The sequence below is a fragment of the Lates calcarifer genome, linkage group LG3 (genome assembly GCF_001640805.2).
Source record: "Lates calcarifer isolate ASB-BC8 linkage group LG3, TLL_Latcal_v3, whole genome shotgun sequence".
NCBI classification, from domain to species: Eukaryota; Metazoa; Chordata; class Actinopteri; family Centropomidae; genus Lates; species Lates calcarifer.
The window spans coordinates 20,717,624-20,742,285 of record NC_066835.1 but is presented as its reverse complement, the minus strand read 5'-3'; the positions used below and the strand labels follow the sequence as shown (position 1 = coordinate 20,742,285).

General features: G+C 40.0%; 1 protein-coding gene across 4 annotated transcripts in view; it reads right to left on the bottom strand.

Moving 5' to 3' along the window:
* grin2da (glutamate receptor, ionotropic, N-methyl D-aspartate 2D, a) overlaps nucleotides 1-24,662 on the bottom strand; it is a 179,067-nt gene that overhangs the window by 9,264 nt on the left and 145,141 nt on the right. For all 4 annotated transcript variants that reach the window (XM_051068899.1, XM_051068901.1, XM_051068905.1 and 1 more), the window contains 8 exons: nucleotides 23,851-23,976; nucleotides 21,915-22,027; nucleotides 19,773-19,889; nucleotides 18,958-19,118; nucleotides 14,953-15,022; nucleotides 14,177-14,294; nucleotides 5,540-5,601; nucleotides 4,035-4,205 (listed from right to left, as the gene is read on the bottom strand). In XM_051068899.1, the coding sequence (XP_050924856.1) occupies nucleotides 4,035-4,205; nucleotides 5,540-5,601; nucleotides 14,177-14,294; nucleotides 14,953-15,022; nucleotides 18,958-19,118; nucleotides 19,773-19,889; nucleotides 21,915-22,027; nucleotides 23,851-23,976 (938 nt within the window). The remainder of the gene's footprint in view (nucleotides 1-4,034; nucleotides 4,206-5,539; nucleotides 5,602-14,176; nucleotides 14,295-14,952; nucleotides 15,023-18,957; nucleotides 19,119-19,772; nucleotides 19,890-21,914; nucleotides 22,028-23,850; nucleotides 23,977-24,662) is intronic.

Sequence of the window (24,662 nt, the reverse complement as noted above, 5' to 3'; positions counted from 1 at the left end):
TTGCCATTGTGCAAATAAAACAAATGGAGACAGATGCTGAATTCTAAGAGGATCACCTTTCCTCTCACTTGCCAGCTTACTTAGCTCAAACAAAAACAAGCTTCATGTGTCCTCAGCCTGTTTTCCTCCACTGCACAAACTAAGATTAAAATGTTTATTTCCCTTGATTTTAACTAAAGCAGAATTTTCACCCATCACACAAGGTTAGAGATTCTAGTGGCAACAAAAAACAGACTTAATTTCTGTTCCTAAAACTCTAAATGGACTGCTCTTTTCTGGTGTCACTAAAGAGAAACAAAGCAGTGAGCTGCCAAAGCAGTAAAAATATTCAACACATTTTTAATAGAAATCAATTTGTTTGATGAATCTCCTAAAAATGAGAGTTTGTATCAATAAACATCAAGACGTTCACAAGAATCTGAACACAAGAAACCTGATCTTAAAAACTGTTTATTTGTAATTCTTTCTGATCTTACTGATTAAATCCACAGATTTTTAAAAGAAATCAAGACTTCAGAGCCAAAAATGTTTGTTCTTTGTATCAAAGAAAAACGTTTAATATGGACATCAGCCCAAACCTTGCTGTTTATCTGATGTGAAGATCCATCTCCTCATTCCCATTAAATTGTACATTTCATGGTAATTTCCTGCTGTTGGTTCTGACTAGGACAAATGAGGACAGAGACTTTCATTTTCACATGTCTTGGTGCTGTTATTTGTTGCCACTTGAGTTTAAATAAGATTGTTCTCACTCGGTTTTAATGAACTGCTCCAAACATACTTGGCGAGAACACCCTTTAATCACCAGTCTGCCTTTTTCCATCTTGGCAGCAACATTCAACAAAGCTTGATATGAATAAAACATTAAATGCAAGAGTCAGAAATACGTGTAAATTACTATTTCCTTCTGACATCTTTTTAAATTTTGAACCTCAAGCAGAATCAATTATAAAACCATGTTAGATGAGCAGCTCTATCTCTACTGTGTCTGGGTGCTCTTTCTCCTCACCTCTGTATATTTACACCTTACTGTAGATAGATGGGACTCAATTAGCAGTACTGAGCAGGGCCATGTAAATCACAAAGACTCTATTATTCCTCATATGTGGAGATGATTCATAATATCCATCGATATCTGTCACATCTTAATGACAAAATGTGTGGGGCCTCCTGTAAATCTCTGTTCGCCACCGGGACACAGATCTGATGGAGAGACTGTAATAATGGCCCTTCCGGACACATGAATCAGCAGTCCCAGTGGCAGAAGTGCTATCACAGTCCCCAGAGCATGGGGCGCACCACACTGTGAAATTGAAACTTGGGTGAGTCACTGATTGGGTTAAAGTAAGCCACAGAGGGCAGCTGCAGAGGCTTTAAAGCAAGCACAGCATATAGCTTGAGAGATAGAAGCTAACTGGTCTTGGGAGTGCCCTTTGCAGGGAATTGATGTTTTTATTCTCAGAATGAGGAATGCTACAGATAAGAGTGGAGTTTGCTCAAGCGAGAAAATATGCTGGTACTGCTCTGAATGTACTGTATGAAGAGAGGTGAAATTGTACTCCAAGGACTCTGCGGGGAAGCCCAACAGGGAACATCTGCACGGATATCAGAGACTACAGGGAACACAGTGGATTTTCACCTACATGGTCAATATACTTCACTGTAGAAAATCAATAAAACAGTACAATGTGTTCAGTAAATAGCACTTCAGCCTAACATCAGTGCATGCACAAGACTTTAGAGGTCTGCAGACTGTCCAAGGCCTGCATACATGCAGACTGCAAGTTCAGGTAGGGTTCACTACTGAATGAAAGAGAACTATTAATCATTAGATATATATTTCTTATAGGCTTCTCATTTAAAAAATGTGTTACCAATGTTACCACTGTTTCTCAAAGAAAGAGCAGCAACGACAGACAGAGTTTTACTGACTTGATTTGTGCTGAAAAATCTTGTTATGTCTCAGGTCAGACTCAGGTCTGAATGGATTGGGCTCAGGCCAAACTTTCCAACATAAGTAGGACCAACATTCCTTACAGTGACCATTCATCAACACATCCATACACCACTGCAGCAGAATATTCCTTCTTATTGTATTGACTGATAGCATTGATCATCTTGATTTATGTACTGTGTAAAAGTGTCTGGTGCCTCATATATTCAAATGTGTGGTTAATTAACAGTTGTTACAGTGCTGTGTATAGAACATGGGCTTTAAGCTAGATACACACTATTAGTGTATAACCATCATTTAAACTCTCCTCTCCCTGTGTTGGATTAACTTATCTGTAGTAAATCCTCATCTGTGTACAACTTCATTGTGTTTTATATCATGATTATTTATTAATTTGGATAATGAACTATTAAAATATTTAGAAACATCAGAATGTGTATTGAGGTGTTAGCTGTGCTACAGCATAATGTATTATTTGAATTGCTGTTTTTTTATGTGCAGAGCAAAGAAAGCAAAGACAAGAAATTATATCTGTGTTTTGCAGGTTAAAGTTGGTCCTAATTTAGTTAGACTAGGGAGGTCTCCTCACATGGTGGAGGCATACTGTCAGAAGTAAGAGCTCTAATGATATTTCCTCTCCCTCCTTTTTTACTGCAATTACAGGACTCTTCCGCTGTGCATAAATTAGCCATTTTCTCTGCTTTGTCAGGCAGGAGGAGGTAATAAACCACAATCTATTGTTGTCACTCCAACATAGTGGCGTCACCCTTACAACCAGTGGCACTTACACACCAACCGTTCCATCACAGTGTCTTCTGACAAACAAGAATATCTCCCCAGTGCTCTATGAGGCCCCTTTTTCACTTCAACAGTCTGTCCTCCCCTCCACCTCGCCCTCTGTCCTCCCTCCTTCTTTCTGTCCATATCGTTTCTTTCCTTCCCTCACCTCCTTCTGCCTCCCCCACCAACACCTGCTATACTCCACTGCCTCTGCCTCCCAAACCCACAGCTGTCTCCTTAGTTGGCTTTTTTTTCTCTTCTTATCTCAGAGTTTCCCTCCCCTGCCTTCCCTTTTCTACTCACTTTCCATCCCAGTCACACAATTCATCTATTTCCAACCCCTCCTCCTCTTACCTTGCTCCTTTCTTTTCAGTCATCTCATCCTCTCTCTTCTCTCATTACTTTCCTCTTCTTTCAGCTACTCCCTCCCTTCTTTTCACCTCAACCCCATGCAAGTCTTTCTAAGGACCCATACTAAATATTCCCAGGACCCTGAGCTGAACTTACAGAAACTGTATTGGCTCTAAAAGAAAATAGCTGTGCGACAGCTAAGTGATCACTCTGCCCTGGACCCTTTGGGCTCCCCTTGGTGAGTTGCCAAAGATAAATACCATTGATGTTCCTCTTTTTGGCTTTGCCTCCCTGTCCCTGCTGTGTGCCAGAAACAAGTGCAATATTGAGTGGCCCCTACTTTTGTGCAATCCATATCCTGATTGTGTCTGAAAACTGTTCATTAACCTTCCTTCATCTATATCTCTATTTTCTGAATGAAGTGGACTTCATGGCTGCAATCAGTAAGAGATCTTCATAAGCCAGTCTATTCCATGCAGCGATCAGGAGATCAGAAAACATTCTACACCTTTCAATCTATCATAACATCTGCTGCTGCGTGAATCATTTACCAATGTAATTCAAGCACTGTATCTGCAGCTTATTTCACTGATTACTTCTTGCTTCTCAGGTTGAGAGAGTACAAATCAGCTGCTGTAGTGTTTGGTTTGAATGAAAATGTAAAAACTATCCTGCCTCAGATTTTACTTCCTTTGGTTGGAACTGTTTTTATATCTGATGGAAATAGATAATATTTGTACTTGTGCACCTAATATAAAGAAATGCAGCTGTTGTTATTTAACAGTCTTATTAGACTACTTACGGCTTTGTTGTTAATGTGGCTGACCACTACTTGTAGTTGTTTCAATAATTAAAGAAATGATTTGAAGATTGATTTTTTTTTTTTGCGAGCTGATAAACTGGGGTGTTTGTTGATGTGTATGTGGGGGTGTTTGCTGCCCTCTCTCACCCTGCTGAGAGCCAGAAGGAAGTCCATCCCCCCAGATCGCTTCACACAGTGCCGTAGTTTCCAGTACACCAGATGCTCCCAGGCAAACACCAGGAGGCTGAGACCCATGGCCACCAGCAGCATGTAGAAGACCCCTGCCATGTTGTCGATGTCCAGTTTACTGCTCATCACCTGGAGGGGGGAGAGCAGAGAGATGGGTGAGGACGGGAGGGAAGGAAAGGAACGGGAAACGTTATAGGAGGAGAGAAAAGTAAAAAGCAGAAGAGGTAAAATGAATGCAGAATCAAAGGGAGGGGCAGAGATGAGACAGTGAGTGTATTTATTACTAACGAGCACCAATTTGTCTCCCAGACAGCAGATAAAAAGTTAATTACAGCTAGCAGTACAATGGAGAATCCTTTGCTGTCACTCGATGTCAGAGCACCCATCTGTGATATTTTAGAGCCGCTGCACTCAGAACATTGATGTAAAGACCAAAACATGTCAGTCACCACAAAATATCTGGTTCGCATCTAACAAAGAGGTTTTCAAGCTATTTCATTTATTCAGTTTCAACAGTCACAGCTCCCATCTGCAGACAGCCCTCAATTATTCTTGAATCAATAATTATTAATGCTTTATATCAAACATTTTGTTTCCTGTGGGGGCACTTGCACCTGATATGATAATATTGTTGTTTGGTTAAGTGAGAACAATATAATTTGAACTTGGATCACGCCAAATAACCGAGTACATGCATCCCTGCAATCGTGAGTCTTAGCTAAAATCTGAACCAATACCTGGAAACAACCACAAGGTGCAACATGACATCTGAAATCTGTGTTTTGAAATCTGAACAAAACAAAATGAGGAGATGGGAAGTTGGATTGTGCATTTGTAATTAAACAGAACAAAAACAAATCTCAAGCCTGGCATGATGACAGGTTATTGAAACTCTGTCCATTAAACTAAATATTTGGGATTTGATTGGTTTGCAGCCCTAGTGCAAAGAACCAGAAACTCTGGATTTCAGGATTCCTTTAACCACTTAACAAACAGTTTTTCCACTTTGTTTTCTATCAAGAAAAATCAGCCTTTTCCACATTGTATAACAGTATCACATTTATCGGTTAGGTCTTAGGTGATAATAAGTTGTCTGGGTAAATTTATTTTATCTTTATCAAAAATAATACACAACTACAGAGACTAGGACCTGAAAAGTGGTAAACAGACAGTTACTTTTTCATATCTTTTACTTATGTCTCTTCAAACTCAATGCTGTTCCCATAGATCGCAAAAAACAATAAATATTCCTGGCTATTTATGCCCCAACGTCCAGAACTTCAGCAGGTATCACAGCATTGCTCTGCTGAGGGGGTCATGTTTCCATCACTGCCACCAATGTAAGAGGAACTTCTCTGACTGTTGACCAGAATTAAGGTCAGACAATGTTTACTTTATTCCAAAAATAGCGCAGAGGATAAACATGTCCCAGGTTGATGGAGAAAACATTTAAGATATCATACCTCGATCTTATCATTGTGGCAGATACCCGACAGCCAGAGACGCTCCAACATGTCAATCTCATCTGTAAGAGAAAAGCAAGAGGGAGAACAAGAAGGTTAAAGAGGAGACGTTGAGAGAGAAGGGATGAGAAAACGATACAGAAAGATGAGGGATGTGGGAAGGAAGAGACAATCAGCAGAGAACGAGTTAAAACAGAACTAGGGGAGAAAAAAAAAGAATCGTAAAAAAAGGATTACTGCCCCTTTGTTATGAGAGGAAGGTGTTTGATCCCCTGAGGGAGAAGAAAGAAACAAGAGAAGGAAAGCTGAGGAGGTGAAAAAAGAAGAAGGAGAAAGGAGTAAACGATTCAATTGTGTTATAGTAAAAAAGAGCGGGACAGATGATGAAATGCAGCATGGGGGAAAGAAATGAGAAGAGAGAGCGAAATCGTGTTTGTATGATGTCTAAAAAGAGCAGAAAAGGACTGATAGTAGTGAGCAAACCAAGAAAAGATAACACATGGCTGCATAAAGATAAGATGGAATACAAGAAAATTTCTGTGCCCAGTGTCAAGATATCAGTTACAATGTTAAACAATTAATAAAGTCCAGAAAAATGTGCATCTGAGTTACTATACCTGTCCTGTAAGTACAAATTACAAGCACAGAAATATAACATATGAATGGAAAATGAAAAATTAGAAAACCAGGTAGAGAATAAAGAAATGGGAAAAAAAATTAAAGATGTTTGCAGAAAAAGAGAAACTGGGAATGACGGGTGGCGACAAGACACAGAAGCCCTTTGAAGCGGGTTGTGAAATGGCCTGGTGTCTGAGTCGGGCACACCAAGGGCAGAGAGACACGACAGCGCAGGGGAGATGAAAGGGGAGAATGCACACAAACATTACACTTCCTGCTCAAACTGCCACAAACGAGCACACACATGTAATACACACTGAGCTCCGGCGTAATGGGACTCTCAGCACAGGCCATTAATGCATTAATCAAAAAGAATGAAGCAGTGGGAAGGAAAAGCAGGATCAAATGTACAGAGAAGGCTGATGCAGACAGATGTGCACTGACCCGGTCACAGAGGACTTTTTATCTCGCACACACACATACACTGACGTGTAGACACACACTGAATCTGTGACTGTACAGACTCTGGAGATGTCACCGTCAATGGAAGGTCCAATTCCCAACTCTCACAGTTACAATATTAATCGACCTCTGGGTTAATTAACGCTGTCTGGAAACCCCTCCATAAGGCCCCACCACACAGATTAGACCACCATGTTGACCGAAACGTCAAAACTGCTCAAACAAAACACAAATCTCAATCTAACATGTATCACTGTTTGCCACATTTCACTTCCCCAACAGCCATGTGGGAATTCAAACGTTCCTTGACAGCTGAATTAAACCGGGCTCAACTCCATTGACCCTGCCTCCTCTCACTCCGCTCCCTGCACAGATCCCGACAATAGACACTAATACGCATGTTCATCCTGTGTACGGCTCACTCCCATAATCTAATTCATCGAGTTTCAATGAGTGCTCGGCTGATTTCTCTCTCCCTGTCCGGCTCTCCGCCTCTCTCCCTTTATCTCCCTGTAAATACGTTAATCATGGCAGTCAGCAGCGCATAAAGCTGCTCTTTGGGAGAAATCTCCCCCACAAAGAGCTGACAGACATTTCAGCTGTATCCTCTCTCACCTGCTCTGAGGAGGAAAATACCACACAGTCAGAGAGGGGGACTCGTCTGCACAAATGAAAGGAGCAGACGTGCAAACACAGAGGAGGAAAAGCCAGAGCTTAAAATAGAATTCATGTTTCATCCTGTTGATTTTTGACAGTTTAGCTGCGATTTGGGAACAATTCAATTCACTTTCCTTCAATTCTATTCTGACCTAGTGAATGTGCCTGTCTCCCCTTAATGGCTTTACATTGGTCAGCAGTGGAGATCTCAGGCCTTCCCATTTTCAATCCTCTTAGAAGCATTATAAATAATGTCTCCTTTATCCAATCTGTGCAGAAAAAAGGATTAAGGGAGAGGGTATTATACCTTGGAGCAGTTTTATAGATAAACTATTCACCTGGAATTCCTCCACAAGGAGGTCTAACCAGATGAACCTCCACTGGCTACTTTCAGCTCAAAGACGTCAGACAGACAGAAGAATAAGTCAAGTGTTAATCTGAGATTTTTTTTGAGGTGTTTACTTGGGTCAAAAGTGGCTAGTAGTAGGACAGTGGTATAACTTGATGAATTGATGCCCATCAACCTACGTTTGACGTACATTAGACGCCACCATTGAGTATGGCCCTCAAGGGTGAAATTACACACCCTTTAGAAATGCAATTCAAGAATCGGCAAGCTCTCTGTTCGCACCAGAACACCAAACACCATTTGTTCAGATGCTTAAAATGACCTGCGTTTATGGTCTCATGATAATGAGATGACGGCAGTCTTTCCTTTACCTGGCTACTTTTCACCAAAACTTCATTATAGATAAAGAGATCAAATGCTAAACCAAGACTAAAAGCTCTCTTCAGCACATCACTGCTTATGCTAGACCAAGTAGTCTGTTGAGCTGAAACAAATTCCTGCACTTGAATCAGCAACTAACTTCCAACTTGAAGAGGGCCATCTACTGTTTTTTGTTTTTGTTTTTTTTTTGCAGAGAACGACAGATTTGGAAGTGCTGAGCCATCAGAAATATTACATTTGTGTAACACCTAGCCAGAAAGCCACCCCAGTGTGCACTGGGGGTCACAGCCTGATTTAGTGAGAAGAATCACATCGTCAGCAAATGACATGATCCCTAATTCATGGCAAAATATTTCATAAACAAAGCTTCAGTTAAAAGTAAGGTGTCATCTTGTAGGTCTTTTTTTGAAGCTTTTAACTTCCTACCCCTACGGCACAAGCTTTTGTTTACTTTGGATTCATCCATATCTAATAAAAGTGGTAAAAGTGTATTTGTGTATGGGTGTGCCTTTGTGTAAATATATCTTTTGTAACAATTGCATTTAAAAAAAAAATTGCAAACAAACAAATAAGAAAATCTTTCACTAACATAATACTAATCTAATGTATTTTGTACCAAGCAAGACACGGTGTCTACTGTTTTTTTCAGTATATGGAAATGGAAGGTAGTGTATTGTCTGGTCTTGTTTCATATTTAAAAGTTGTTCATTTTCATATTTCATTTAACTTTTTACCAGTCCTATTTAGATTGGGTTACATTTTATTCTGAGTGACGCTCTGGACCGCAGCAACATTCAGTATATAAATAACTGTGGATGAAGCAAAACTGAGCTTTCCTGGGAGAGAAATATTGGAAAGGACAGAAAACATAGAAAATCATTTTCAGTTTTTCTGTGAGTGACAGAAGTAAATTATATGAGCTGTGCTTATTCCTGCTGTTGTGTCATTGCACAGTTCCTCCATCTCTGAAAGAAATTGTTTTTGTCAAAACTGAAAATGTTTTTTATCAGCCGTCCTGTCAAAGCACAACAACGGACGACCAGCCTGAGAGGCAGACAGTGTTTCCAGGTGGGAGAGATGGGAGAGGTGGTTCATGTGAGGGAGGTGGTAAAGTCTAATTGATCTCTAAGGAGATGGATCCCTGAAAATATCAATCTTTTCAAGGGTACTTCTGCAAGGCATTTGGAGTCATGCAGGTTATCAAACTCCTGACAAGCCAGTGCCAGAACATTTTGTCCAACTGCCAGAGCAATTTCAGCTTTTACAACCATCCCATCTTTTATTCTACCCTCTCTTCTCTCAACAAAATTACATAGTGAGGAGACTGACGTTGACCTGGATGACTATTTACAAGCCAGCAGAGATTAGAGTTTTAAAGGTCTTAGTCATATGAAGTAATGGAAAAAATATTTTTCAGATTCTGAATCCAAAGAAAAAATGTATCAGCGTTAAGAGTCCTTTAAGGGAAATATTAGCTATTTTTAGTGTTTGTTTATTCATTCTTTTATTTGTTTTTAGATGCTGATCCCAAGTGATCTGCAGCTTTTGTTTGAAATAAACTAAACATAAAAAACAAAATTGCAGGTTCAGAGAAATATCTGTGGCTCTATTCTCAGTCTATAAAATTAAAATCAACATCTGGGTCCCTGAAGACTCAAAGCCATCTGAAGAAAAAAAGAATGTGAAGAAAAAAGAAATCAATTTCCCAAAGGTGTACTATGCTGCTACAGTATGTTCCACCCTTCGTGCCAAAAGCTGTTCACATTCACATTTTCTTTTTATCATTCTTTTGCAAGCGAGGTGTTTTTATTGGCTTTGCTCAGTCAGCATGAATCAGTGTGAGTGACGCAAAGAAGTAGTGGAGTGGAAACAAACTTTGGATACATGGTGCTGTGGGATCTGAGTCCAGGTGCAACTTCAGCAGTTGTAACAGAAAATATTACTGCATCTTGGTCCTTTGCACCGTCACTTTGAAGACACTTTATTTCTTGGAAGTCTGCTGGAGCCAAGTGGGACTTGACACACAGCTGCCTCGACTTCAAAAAGCTTCCTTTATTAAAAGTACGACTGTACATCTGCTCTCCAATTGGTTCTCTTCTTTATGTTTTAGCAAATGGGGTCAGCAGCGCTCCATAAAGAGAGTTCAACAGGTAGTCGCTATTATTCAGTAGTTAAGTCAGTAACTAAAACTGAAAACTATGGTTTATCACAGAATAACTAAATTCTTAAATAAAAAAAGCTGAATAATTGCTGAGCAAATAAGTCCAAAAAAACTAGGAATGAAGTCCTGTCTCTATTATAAGCCCATTTTAAATAAAGGCTTTCTCTACAGGTTTTCTCTCCAGCTGGGGTTTCAGGTCAGGGAGAAAGATATTTGAGAATTTACATTTTACATTTATGTCCGTCCTTTAAAAATGGTTAGTTGTATTTATCCGTATCAACAGTTTTGTTGTTGGTGTCAGATGGCGAGATGTCTCATTTAAAGGAAAAACTCGTTAATTTCACACATTCTCAGTGTGAACATTTTCAGTATCCATGTGCCGTCGGCCTCCAGAGTCTTCTGCCCCTGGGAGCAGCTGTCACTGTCGGCACTGAGGCGTTTTCAAGTTTGCTAATTGTGAATAGGCTAAATTGCTCCCCAGAGAAGCCAATCTGGTGACTGACCAGTCAGGTGCTAAAAAAGGAAACGACAATGCTCGAACAAAGAGACGTATTACGAGGAACATTTACAGGACCTGTTGCAGGCCACAGTACATGCGCAGTGGGTACTGGATTCATGTGATGTCTTGGAGGCTGGTCATGAGGTTGCTTTGATGCATGTTGAGTTTCTTGATGATCAATATAGAGAGCACAATTAGCAAGCAGGTCTTTTAGTTTTCTTTTTCTCTTTTTCTTTTTAAAAAAAATCTAATTTGGGGTTATTACATAAAGCATGAGAGGTATTCACACCTTCTTGTCAAAGTTTCTGATGACAGATTCTCTGTTATCTCTTAGTTCAGGATGAGCCAACTTTGCTTTACATCTGCCTGAGGACTGCTGCGTTTTAACTGTGTCTGCTGGATCTGGCTTTAACAAAATGATAACCAGCTTCAGTGTGCAGGTTGATTAAATAATCCACATGCATCATTTCATAGCTTTGATATTCTCTAATAAAAAATTTTATTATACCTCTTCTTCACTTCAAGTTTTCTCCTCCTTTCTTATGTTTCTTAATTTAGTGGGTCAAACAAACAAACATTTAAAAAATATACATGTTTTTCTGACACAGAAAAACCTTTTTGTATCTGAATGTGGGTGAGCACTCCTTTTTCTTAAACCAGTATTGTATGTATGTATTTTAGTGTCTACTCTAATGCTGCTGGTACCCTCACGAAGCACTCACAGCAGCAGAGGCTTCATACTGACAGTCCTTTTAACTATAGCAAACCAAATTACTGGAACCTGTCAAGATTAAAAGTTATTCACCATCTCTCTTTGCTTGTCACTGGTATGAATGGAAGCGAGCAAATTTTGGCAAAACATTTCACTCAATCAAAAAGAAATCAGAACATTATATTTGCTTTAGAAATATGTGCTATATTTCTAGATAAGAATTTAACAAATGATTTCATAAAATACATTAATTTCTGTCTTTGCTGCTTAATTTTTCGACCAGAGACTTGTGATTTCAAAAGAAAAACATGATATTTTTGAGTCATTTAGTATTTATATCTTATTTGATGGTCAGCTGTAACTATGCCTCTGTCTTTTGTGGTCCACAGTTTCACTTCTGCAGATCCAATGTGGTACGCAGACGACTCTCATGCTTTAATAGGAACTGTTGAAATGAACTTAAAGGATTCAATTTTTTCCTGTAACCATTTCTTTTATTGCTTTCTGGCCTCCTCTTTAGAGACACTTACAGAGAGACCATGATTGACACAAACGGGCATAAACAGACTGGTTAACAAAGCCAGCCAGTTCATTATGCTATTTAAGCTACCAGAAGGAGCAGTGTGCACCTCCACTCCTCCATCTTCCCTCACATCTGTCTCTGTCATACGTCCTGCTCTTTATCTTTTCTCTCCTCCTCCTTTTTTAAAAGGTCTGAAACTGGCTTTCTTTCTCTGTTATACACCTATCCCTTTTCTGACGTTATGGCAAGAGTTATATGTATTTGGTTTTTGAAATGTTGGTGACCATTTAATGTAATATTTAGGCAGAAATAATGGCTGAAAATCCAGAGGAAAGTCTGGGGTTGAATGCATTTTTGGATTGATTGGATAGAAACTTTGTTTTTGAGCATTTTTGTTAACAACCAACATGGCTGCTGCTGCTGGGAGAGGTATAGTTTCTCTAAAAGAAAAACAAACAACTGCACTTAAAATGTTCGTTGAGTTACATTTGTCTGTCGCTCTATGCTACACCACACCACCGCTGTTTGATTTCTCTGACTGGTTACAGGCCTATCCAATTGTGTCCAGAGGCATTTTGTTTGGAAACCATCGATAACGCCCTTCGAAATTGAAAACTAACAGAGAGGTTTCAGACCCATTCGCAAATGTAAACTGACCTGACGATGCCAAAGGGATCCTGAAAACTTGTAAAACTCACTTTTACAAAACCAAACTGATGCAGACAGAACCTTCTAATTCTATACTGATATAGGTGTTGCCCCAACATCCATGGCAGTGAGATATGTTAGAAGATGTAAGACATGGAAATGTAAACAGATGACTTATGTCTGCTGTAAAATAATATAATATAGTCCACTGAGAAAAACAATAACTCAAATGATATATTTGTGAGTAAACAAACAATTTAAACTGTGAAAAATGAAATGGAGAAATGGAACAGAGGCCTAATAAAGATCATACAGTCAGCTGGAGCAATAATAGGTTCAGAGAATAATCAAGACAAGAGAGACACGTAGGTGAAACACAAACCAACCAACAAACAAACAAACAAAAACACTGAGGAGCATTTAAATACATCAGATAGCTTTAGAAAACGAAGCAAATATTGACACAAGTAACATCTCTCAAATAACCTGACTGGTACAAAAACAGCAACATGCATTAATGACGAATAATGGAAATATATTCAGAGGTTGTGTATGTTTGTGTGTGTGTGTGTGTGTGTGTGATCAAGACAGAGACAGAGAACGTGTGATGTGCCACTGAGTGTGTGAACAAAGAGAAACAGAAAAATGTGTGTTATCTGACAGGTTTAACAGAGATCACACCTCCCTTCCTCTTCCTTTATACTGTTCCTCCCTTTAACCTTCTGTATTGATCTTTCTCTCTCTCTCTCTCCTCGTCAAACCTCGCTCCTCTTTCATTTCTCTGCTGACCCTCTCCCATCACACCTTTCATTCATCCTTACTCCTCATGATGTCTTCCTTTCCTCTTCCTTAGGCCTTTTACTCCACTTCTCCTTTTTCTTTTCTCATCCTCAACTCCTGCCTGACTTTGAACTTTGAACTCCACCACCTTTATCAAACCACCCACTAATAAAACCTAATGTAAACTTCTCCAGGCCACAGACACACTAATTTAGACGATTTACAAAGTGGTGTTCATCGGTCAAAATCTTAATAACTGTTTTCTGTAAGCTTCCATCTGTCCTGGAATACCAGAGCAATAGAAAGACTCTTAAGGCTCTTCCTCTAATGGGCATGTGCAGGCACTTGAGCCAGCAGCTGTTTGACCAAGTGACTGAGATGAGTCCATCTTAACTTTTCCCCATCTACACAGCAAAATACAACCACTATTTTCAAATGTACCCAATTAGGACAGTCTCTCCAAAAAGGGTGGATGAGAAACAGATTTCATTTTCATTTTACATTTATATTCTCCAGTGTACGATGGACATTGGCTGAGATATATCCCTTCCTTCTCTCTTTGTTCAGCCGGGCCTTAACAAGTTTTATGAAAGGAGCGTAACGTACGAGGCCACAGGGAAATACAGTACAATATTTCCCAAAAGAAGAAGAAGAAACATGACTACAGGAACAGGAATTATTTGGACAGCAAAAGAGCCAACAACTCCTCCTACTTGAACTACAGAGGGTATTTTGCCAGTGCCTTTCAAGGTATTTGCCATTTGTCAGGTCACAGATTTGTTGATACTGAACGTATCAATGCTCTTAATGTCTTTTAACCCTGTAACCCCCTCCCCTTCTGTCTTACCGTCTCCAACCAGCTGCAGCAGAGCCAGGTCCAGTGGCCGTTTCCAGCGGGAGTTCTTGTGCAGGGCGATGCCGTAGCCTGTGGTAGCAAACACCTTACCAGAGCCGATGGTCATCACCTTGTGGAATAAAACACAAACATGTAAACAACCACACATACACAAACACATGGATCCCTCGAGTCAGATTCAAAGAGACAGATGGTTATGAGGAAATGAAAATTAGCTTCATTTCTTCTGTAATATATTTTGTCTACAGTCACTGCCGCATGACAACAAAAGCCAACAAAACAAAACAGTTGGCTCAGCTCTAATATCGACATCCCTGAAAATCCCATAGCTAGAGTGTGGGATATTGTTTCAGTAGAGGAATTAATATAGATCCACATCAATTGTAATAATTACTGCAGCAGTGTCTGTTGTATGAGGCTGCTGGGAGCTCAGGATTTTCATTCTCACTGTGGGAGCTGTATCAAATGCAAATTTCTAAATAAATCAACACCAGTGCTGTCCAAAAATGACAATATTAACTAGCTACAAGCCGTAAGGGACAAATATAAATGGATGTGTTTGATTTATTTATTGCAGATGTAGCTCTTGTAGAGGTTCTCATTTGGCATGCATATTGCACTTTTCTTCCCATAAGAAAGTGTTGAGCACACTGAAGATCTAGTTTTGTAACAGCAGCTGCAGGGTAAGGGGACTTCAGCAATGGCTGCCACCAAGTATGAGTGTGTCACTGTGCAGAGCTGTGAAATGATGGAGATCTGTTTCTTACCTTGCAGCCCTCGTCCTTCCTGGCCATATAGTTCAGCACCGCAGCGTCATAAATGAAGGCATCCAGTTTCCTGCAGGGGGAGGAAGGAAGGGCGGAAATTACAATAAAGAAATACAAACCACCGACCTGGAGGTAAATGACAACAGAGGAAGTGCAACTGGTCACAATGATGGAGATGATGGTTAATCCAGCTCTAAGACAGTCACTGTCTTAAAAAAACAGACATGGAAAGCAGAACGGTCTTCTCTCTCAACACTATTTTGCACTAAAGTTCAACAATCACACAGAGAGATATCCATCATAGCAGAGGCAAAGATGTCAATTCTCCCTCTACAATAGCCTCAATGTAGCAGAATACAAAGCAGCGACAGGGGGAGTTGTGATGCAAGAATGGAGTGTGAATCTCACTTTGCTCAGTTGGAAAAATTCTCAGTCTTGTTGTAATCTCCAGCTGCAGCTGCTTTCACAAATACACACAATATGTCAGTCTCATGTTTGTAAATGCCCCCAAGTCATTTTTTCATCACACAGTGGCAATATGATTGGGTTGGACTGGGTCACACATCTGTAACACCTCAAACATAGCTTACAAGGGCTTGACACCTAAAATACAAAGTGGTAAGTTACATGCATGTGCAGTTCAACTTGTGTGGTTATGCAGAAAGTCTGAAGTTAATAACTGTTGTGTTTCTGTTTTAGGTAACTGAGAAAATGAACATCAGTCATCCACTGACTGTAGATTTGAACTATCCACCTGATTTGGCCCCTCAGACCATAACCTCTACCCCAAGAAGAAGAGGGAGCTCAGCGGTAACCATTTTGTCTGCGATAATGATGTAATCACTGCTGTGTTACCATCTGCACAATGTGACACTGATACAGCATTTGACATGTTTGATAAGTTTGCTGGTTGTTGTCTTACTCTTTGGGAAAAGAGGGACATTCTAAGTGCTGAAAGAATCCTCTGATGAATGTTTCAGTGGAAAATCACTGGAGTATAATTTCAGTTATTGATTTATTTCTTGTGTCATGTCTCTGTTTCCAGCTTCTCGAATATGATGATTTGCAGATTTTCAATGGGATATCTTTTAGTTTTGGACTGGAAATCTGAAGATGTGCCTGTGCTGACATATTTTTCCCACTATTCTTATATTTTATAGACTAATCAACTAACTAACTAATTGAACAAATAATCAATAGCCTAATATCAGTAGCAGTAGTTGCATCTGTTGAAAACGCTCACTGGAGAAGAAGCAGAAAAGGAAGGTTGTGTAAAATGGATGGACCAGAAGTAAATTACAACAGTTCATCATAAAATAATGGATTGTATGTAAGCGCTCTGCTCAGACTGATGATGTATATCTGAGGATCTGATGATGGATTTGTAACTACACCTGCTCTTCTGCTTCACATTCATTTATATTCACACTTGGGGAGTTGCACTGTACAAGCAAATTCTTCCCGGAAGGAGAGGAGGGGTAGAGGAGGACTGTACTGAAGGATGGAAGATTGAAAAGAGGTGGAGAGGAGGGTAGATGGTGAAGGAGGGGAGGAGGTGGGTGACAGGAAAAGGAGAGAAAGGGGGGGTGCTAGAGATAATGACTGGAGGGAGGGAGGAGGAGGGAAGGAATTGCAGAGCAGAAGCAAAGGAGTTGATGAGCTGAGAGCAAAGAGTTAATGATGGAGAAGGAAAAGAGAGAGAAGAGAAAAAAGGATTGGGGAGTGAGAGAGGCGAAACAAGGCAGAGATGGAGAGGTGATGTTTGGCACCTAGACAGCCAAATCAAACAGGAATCTTCATACCACTTTGCTTCAACGGTGTAAACTAATGTTTCTCCCATAAATAATGTCAGGCCGAGTGGTAGAGAGAACGATAACCAAAGAGAGATAAACAGCGGATAATGAGAAAGGTGGTGTAGAGAGCAGGGGACTGGAGTGAGATAGAGAGAGGTAAAAAAACTGATGTAAGAAGAACAAGGAGGATGAGTAAGGAGGATAAAAAAGAATGCATCATGGGAGTTTTAATAACACGGTATGTCAAATCTGCTAAGGACTGCGGCCGCTGCTTGTCGGCATGCGCGCGTGTGTGTGTGTGTGTGTGTGTGTGTGTGTGTGTGTACGCTTGCTTGTCCCATTAAACATTTGAACCCTTATCTACATCAACTAACATCACTCCCCCCTCTCTCCTCATCTCCCTCCTCTTTCCACTTCAAACACGATGAGCAAGTGTATATTTTATAGCAAGTGCTTTGTGTACTTTGTGGCCCCACAGGCGGATAATAAACCCCCCCCCCCGTTGAAGACAAGAGGCGCCTGAGTGGCAGCCGGTGCTGAGATGGCGGGATTTTCCCCCTGCACTGCGGTTGCTGCTAGCATGTATTATTTAAAACTTTTTTTTCTCCCCTCTTTTGCTCTCGTCTTGTTTGGTAGCCATGATCCTGATGGGGCTGCACAGGTTACAACAGTTAGCTGAGGCTCCAGAGATGAAGCAGATCAATGTGCTGACAGGTTGAGTCAGACGAGAGTCCTGTAATTGAAACGAGGCGTGGACAACAACGTTGCCTCGAGTTAAATATAAAAAATCTATGAAAGCAGGGAAGAAAAGGTGCTATCTATTTTAAAGTAAGAACTGTTGTCAGAACCTTGCAGCTTTGATTTGTGGATTATAGGAAGAGCTTAGCAGAAAGCGGAGTTTCTTTTTAAATTAAAGAGTGGACGACAGTAGTAGTATATTTGTAGAAACAAGATTTCTGCTGCGGATACAGCCTGGCTGCTTCCAATCGTAACAAACTCTGACTTCTTTTACTCCATACTCCAGTCCTTATTGTCCCAGTCTGCTGATTTCTTCGACTGTGATGAAATGTATTTCACTCTGGTCCACTTTAGCCTGATGCACCATTTTCCATCTTTTTCAATCCACACCACCTGTGTTTTTTCTGCAGTGTTTTTGTCTTCTGTTACTCATTTATCTCACTGAATAGACACAATTCCGATTCTACAAATATATCAATCCACACTAACTCCAAGAAATGCACATGATGTATATCATCTCATGTGTTTCTTATACTTTAAGTCTATTCTTTTTTTCTTTTTTCCTTGAAATTATGTTTCTGTACAACTTAACTGCAACAAATATGTTTTGTAGAAAATATATTTGCGATCAGGTTATATCTTCTATAAATGTAATGAGGATATGCTGTTAATTACGCATTTGGCAAGTCACAAATTTGTTGATCCTGACCATATCAATAAAAATATGTTATGAACATATTTGTTTTCTGCCTAAATATTTGATCTTGTAGCACAGTTTCCATGTGTACAGACAGCATCATGGTTATGTTTAGACACTCACAGTTCCTAATCAGGTTAGGAAAAGATTCAGGCCTAACACAGAAAATCATCCATGTGAAACAGGTGGGGGCTGAAAGCTTGGTGAGACACTGACTACTTGAAGGGTTAGCGAACTGTTAGCTGATGAGCTAACAGCTAAATTAGCTCAGTAACAGTAGCTCCCAGAGCTTTTCTCTTCTTTCACTCCACTGTTCTGTTCACTTTCCCCTGGTATTTTGTCCTCCATTGCACACCATTTCGCTTAATAAAAAGTTATTGAGGAGGGAAAATAAAGCTGAAACGAGCTTGGTAATGATCAGTTCATTAGCTTAGCTCATTTGCTAATGGGATAATAAGTTCACACAGTCCACCTCTCCTGTCTCACAACTATCTGCAAACAATTGCTTGTTTGTGGAACAGTGCCGGTGCGTCCAGGCCTTGAATTGAGAACAGTTTGTACACGGCCACATGAGGTCTAATCAGGTATATTTAGACACCTGTGTTGGTAACAGTGGGTGTGTAATGTCCAACACCTAATAAAATATCACTAGGTTTAAAAAGTAGAAATATGAAAATATGATTCAATAACCTTCCAATCCAACCTTTAATCTTTCCTTTAACTTGTCTTTCCAATTTCTTTTCATTACTTTCCTGTTCCCTCTGCCCCTCTCCTTACCCAGTCTTGAGGTTGTCAATGGCTTCCTCCACACCCTTCTGGTTGTTGCGGATCATATACTGATGCATGTTGGGGTAGTTGGAGCGGATGTTCTCCTCGGTGCTGCCGTTTGGCACCGTGCCGAATCGCAGCGGTGGGTACTGCTCCGTTGGCTGCTGGAACTGCACAAGAAGAAAAGAAAAAGGTGGGTGGAGATTAAAGTGATAGGAGGAATGGGGGAAGTTTAAGTGAGGTAGGCAAAATGGGGGAGAGGAGCTCAACCCTGCTGCAGTATGAACTGCTACAAAGATTCAAAGTCTTCACTTTCAAAGAGGGGCCTCTCAGCTACAGTTTTCTGAAGAGCTGAGGGGGTAGAATGATAAAACAGAGCAGCAGGATACAGATATAGTTTTGTGGGTTCTGCTGAAGCTGCACTGAGAAACAACAGGCAACAGGCAGAAAGAGCATTTTGACTGAGCACATACAGTATTTCACTTGTTTTCATTAACTCAAGCCTTTCTGAAGTTGCCCACCCATTTTGGAGACATAGACACAAAGACATGAAACAAAACAACCTTTGTAGGATGATCTCATTGTTGTTTGCTGCCTCATCTGTTTCTGTTTACTTCTGAAGATTAACAAAAGCCTCTAATGTTCTTATTTTGAAAGTGTTGCACTGTGTAAATATACATCATTCTGAATCTATGCTAAGCTACATTTATTGCTCATCTTTCCATCTATCGGTCCATCTGGCCATCCACCTGTTCATGAATACAGCCATCATTCACCCCATCTATCCATCCACCCGTTCATACATCCATCCTTCCATACTGTACCTTCTTATCTGACAGCCCTGACACCGTGTCGATGTACTCCTCCTGGATCATGAAGGCAGCCAGGTTGGCAGTGTAGGAGGCCAGGAAGATGACAGCAAAGAAAGCCCACACCAGCACCTGATGGAGGAGTTTGGTGGAGTAAGATCAGTGAGGGCTGGGTCTGACAGGTGTGGAAGTATTTTAAGATTTCAGTGACTGTTTTCACTTCTTGGCATTTCATTGCTAAACCCACAGCTGAAGCTCTGTCTTGCCTGGAGGATAGAACCGTATTTGTCAGCATGACACTTCAGCCTCCAAAAAATATCACTGCAGTGTCGGCATTTGTCCCTCTCTTACCTGAACTTCAATTTACAATGATGACAAAGTGTCATGTTGTGGATTTCACTGAGGACATCCGTTTTTCATGACCTCACCCCCATCAAAATGTCTTACATCTGAAGATTGTACCTAAACCTTCTGCCCACCTGTGGTGGAAGTACATTTATTCATGCTGTACTTAGTGTCTGAATACACTTTCCAGATACTGGATAACACAAGCTGACCCAAATTACTAAAGCACAAATAAAAGATTCTTTTGAAGGTGGTTTAAAGACTTGGCGTAAAGACATCTGGCTGTTCAGAAGTGCTGCTTTTATTGCTGCAAGATGCTGTACTGTTGACATTCAGCCAGGAAGCAACTGATGTGGATTAGTCTTAGAACTAAATTTGCACATGCAGTCGGTAATGAATAGGGTGTTTATGCCAAAAGTATATTTGAATAATTTTCTTAATGAATAGGATGAAAAATGTACACTCTTAGCTCTGGCAACTGAGGCATAATTAAAAAAAAAAAAAAAAAAAAAAAAGATCTTTGTGAATGAGGCTTAAATGTTTTGCTCAAGGACACTTCAGCAGGAGGGTTTGTCCTGACAGCAAGGCTGAAGGACGGACTCCTCGCTTATGACGACTCCCTTGGGCCGATGTAAAACCTTTTAAAACTTTAATGTATTATATCAATAATATATGGTTGTCAATTATCCATCCAGTGCACTGTGGGATGCTCACTGATGACCCTGAACAGGCTTAAGCAGGTATGAAAAATGAAGAAATAAATGGAAGTCATTTAGAGAATAAGCCTCCATTAAAGATTAAAGTTATCTTATAATCTCTTTTTGTTGCTTGTGATTAGCTCTGGTTGTCTGATATGATATTTTAGCTGGCAAGTGTTATGAAAATGGATCAGATTTAGAATGAAGACACATTTGTTGCTTTAACATATTTTAAAAATCTTCTATAATTGAATTAAGGGAAAGGGTTTTGTTAAACTACAGGACTATTAATCTTTCTTCACTTGCAGCCTGACGTACAGCAAACCAACAGCTTAACCAAAAACTACAATATTTGCTGAAAAATACAACTAAAAATAATCAGCTTTCCTTCTCCTCTGACCCTGTTTTGTGAAGCCTTTTGAGCAGCTAATGAGCTCTTGAGATGATTGGGGTTGTTGTGAAAAGCACTCGGGCAGATAGTCAGAGAAAAAAAAGACACCTTGAGTTTTTCACCTCCCGTGGCTCTTTACTCTGCAGCGGAGGGGGCAAGCCTTCAACTGATTTTTCTCTTCACGTCATGAGTGCAGAGAGTAACAGCAGGTATTAAAAAGACCACTGCGGTGAAACAAGTGAATGAACACTCTTGAACTGATTGCACCGGCTCGTAAAGTTTGAGGGGTTTTTTTTCCCTTTATAATGCAAATTAAGGATGTGCCAGTATGTGGGAGAGAAACATTAGAAATTATAAAGTCAAGATAAACTTGCAGATGGAGCAGTGTTGTCTTAATATCGCCTGTCCACAAATGTTCCAATTCAGTAGCTGAATTTACTGAACTTAAAACTAACAGACTGCTGTAATCAAGCATCCATGTGGTGAGTTTAGGAGTCTAAGTTACACATAACAGCATTTTCATGTCTATATCTTAATGTCAGCCAGGTGTTTACTACATGAGGAAAAAAATACAGCACAATTTTATGTAACTTTAACATTGGAAACTACAAGACATCTGGACATTTGTTGAACAATCAAATCATCATGAGTCATCCAACAACTAAACACATAAAACAATCAGCCACTCAACCAATCAGTGAGTGATTCAGGTTGTGTGTTTACCATGATCTTGCTGGTTGTTCCTCTGGGATTCTCCACAGGCACAGAGTTGTTGAAGACCAATGCCCACAACAGCCAGACCGACTTGCCAATAGTGAACTTAGATCCACCTGACTCTGAGAAAAAGAGTGACAGAGATTAAAGTCACTCATAGGAAACCATTCATGTTTCCTCAGTATATTTTATTTCTGGTAAACCCTGCTAAGTGATATTCAGCAAAGATACAGCACATGGTATCCAATCATTACATCCATATGCAAGGGTTTAACATCTCTTTCCAAAACAGGCAATAATCTGTTGCTATAACAGCCTCTGCTCTTCTGGTTTCAGACTTTCCACCAGATGTTGGCTTTCTAGCTGCGGGGATTTGCTCATATTCAGCCACAGGAGCATTAATGAGTTCCAACACTGATTTTGGGTGATAAAGCCTGGCTCGCAGTTTCACTTAATCCCAAAGGTGCTGAATGGGGCAGAGTTCAGGTCTCTGTGCAGACCAGTCCAGTTAACCATTTCTTTATGGACATAGCTTTGTGTTGTGGAATTGTCACATTGTAACAGGAAAGGGCCTTCAAGAAACTATACATAAAAGCATGTAGACAGTGACACCCACATACTTTTGGCCTCATAATATATATTCATTATGATCCTGGGTTGTAGTGATTGCAGGACAAACTGCCCAACAGTGATCTAACTGTCTGATGTTGAGAGTTCAAACAGGGGAGACTAAGTTAAAGATGGGCTAGAGCAAAGGCCTATGTAGAGTTATCAAAGATCAAAGCTGGCAGCAAACGTCCTTGTGTTGAACAGAATCATTACTAATGAAGATGAAATGTGGAGGTACATCTCTTACTGGAAAGGGAGTTGTCATACTCTGTACAGACAGGAAGGTGGGGGATAGAGGCAGAGAATATAAAAGTTGTCCACTTCTCTGTAGTGAAAGGACAGTTAAACTTGATGAGAAGAAGATGCAGAGAAAAGGAAGCAAGAATGTATCTGTTAAAGCCAATAGCAGACTGCATTTTGTTTAAAAGGTCATTAAAATTTTGAAAGCTAAAAGAGAGATGAAAGGAAGGGAGAACAAATTTCCCACTCACTGTAATTCTGGTGGTATCTCTCATGCAGAGTGTTTCAGTTTCATGTGGTGTTTAATTAATGCTTTACTATTTCTTCAGTTGAAAGTAGTCCAAATGAAAAATGTCCACTGTGTCACTTTCTGATACTGAGTCCAACAAATGAAAAGTCATTTACCTCCATGGCATTAGGGTTGAGGCATTTTTGTGGGACCTTACATACACAGGTAAACTATGACAATTCAGTTTGACACAGATGGACTCCAATCAAGGTATAAACACATCTGAAGGATAACTGGAGTAAATTTTAGATTTTTAATACACTCGAGAAAAAATTCTAAACCCATATTTTCACTTTGTCACTATGGGTTAGACAATAGGAATGGAAGAAGATTTAGAAGTGTTTAGCAGAGAGGAAGCTACAGAACTGACAAACAGTGATGAACAAACATCAACCTGTCACTCCAAATCAGCATAATTCAACTTGTGTCAATTTATTAGAAAATAATGAATAACATTTCTAAACGTTTATTTGAAGTGAATGCAGCCGCACAGAGGAGCAGCCAGTAAACAGCTGGAATAAATGACGAACTGACAAACACTGTAGAAATGTCAAAATCAACCACCACCGTCAGTGTTTGTTTCATTAAAAATAAATAAGCCGGGTGGTGGGTGTGGAGTGATTGTTTTGACTCGTGTGCCGTCAAAAAAAATGGGACGCTTTGCATAATTTCAGCAAACGCCCTCCTCAAATCAGCCCCCCTTCGCTTACATAACTGACGAAGTGACAAGTCAGTAATAATGCTGTGAAATGAGCATTGGCGGTGGGTTGATTGGCGTGCTGATGCTGGAGTGACTCCGTCTCTTACTCTTGGCGCTCTGCAGGCTGCGGTTGTATCCCACGGGGCTGAAGAACTCAAAGATGAAGACGGTGACAGCCACCACCGACAGGCACATCACAAACATCATCACCCACACCGCTGGGCTGTAGGGTTCTGAAACACACACACACACATGCAAAATATCAGATAAAGTTTCAGAAGTTTGCCTGTCATCTGTAAAGTACCACTTTATCAAATGGAAAACTGTCATGACTGTACTGTGGACAAAGAAACTGCGTCCTGAAACAAAAGATTAAAAAAAGCCTTTGTTGCCCGGTGCACCAACTTGTTGGTATAATATTTGAATGTTCTGATGGGAAATACTCTGTGTCTACAATACAAAAACTCAGCTCTAAAACACCAAAAAAGCAACAAAATGAGGGAAATAATATAAATAAAATGAGCAAAATTATCTGCCAGCTGAACAGCAAAATTTCACTTGCCAAAATTTTCAAAACAAAACAGATAATCTGAATTTTTTCAAACATATGAACGCGATGAGAGTGTTCAGGAAAACATGAGCTCTGTAAAGCAGGGGGAGCTGCAGATTCAGCTGATAATTCTCTGTAGGCTTATCACTACGAACGTCATTTGATACATTATTATAATAAAATATGGATTATTGCCACTTTGAATTTAAACTGCTCCTCTCTTTTAATCAAATGCCTATATGGTTCATTCTGACTGGAAGCTGCTGAAAGTTTAAGCATTTCTGTATAAATATTTACTACTCAGTATTTGTTGAGAGTTTAGAGCTCAGAAACACGGCTACTGAGCTTCAATAGGATGGTATGGGTGTG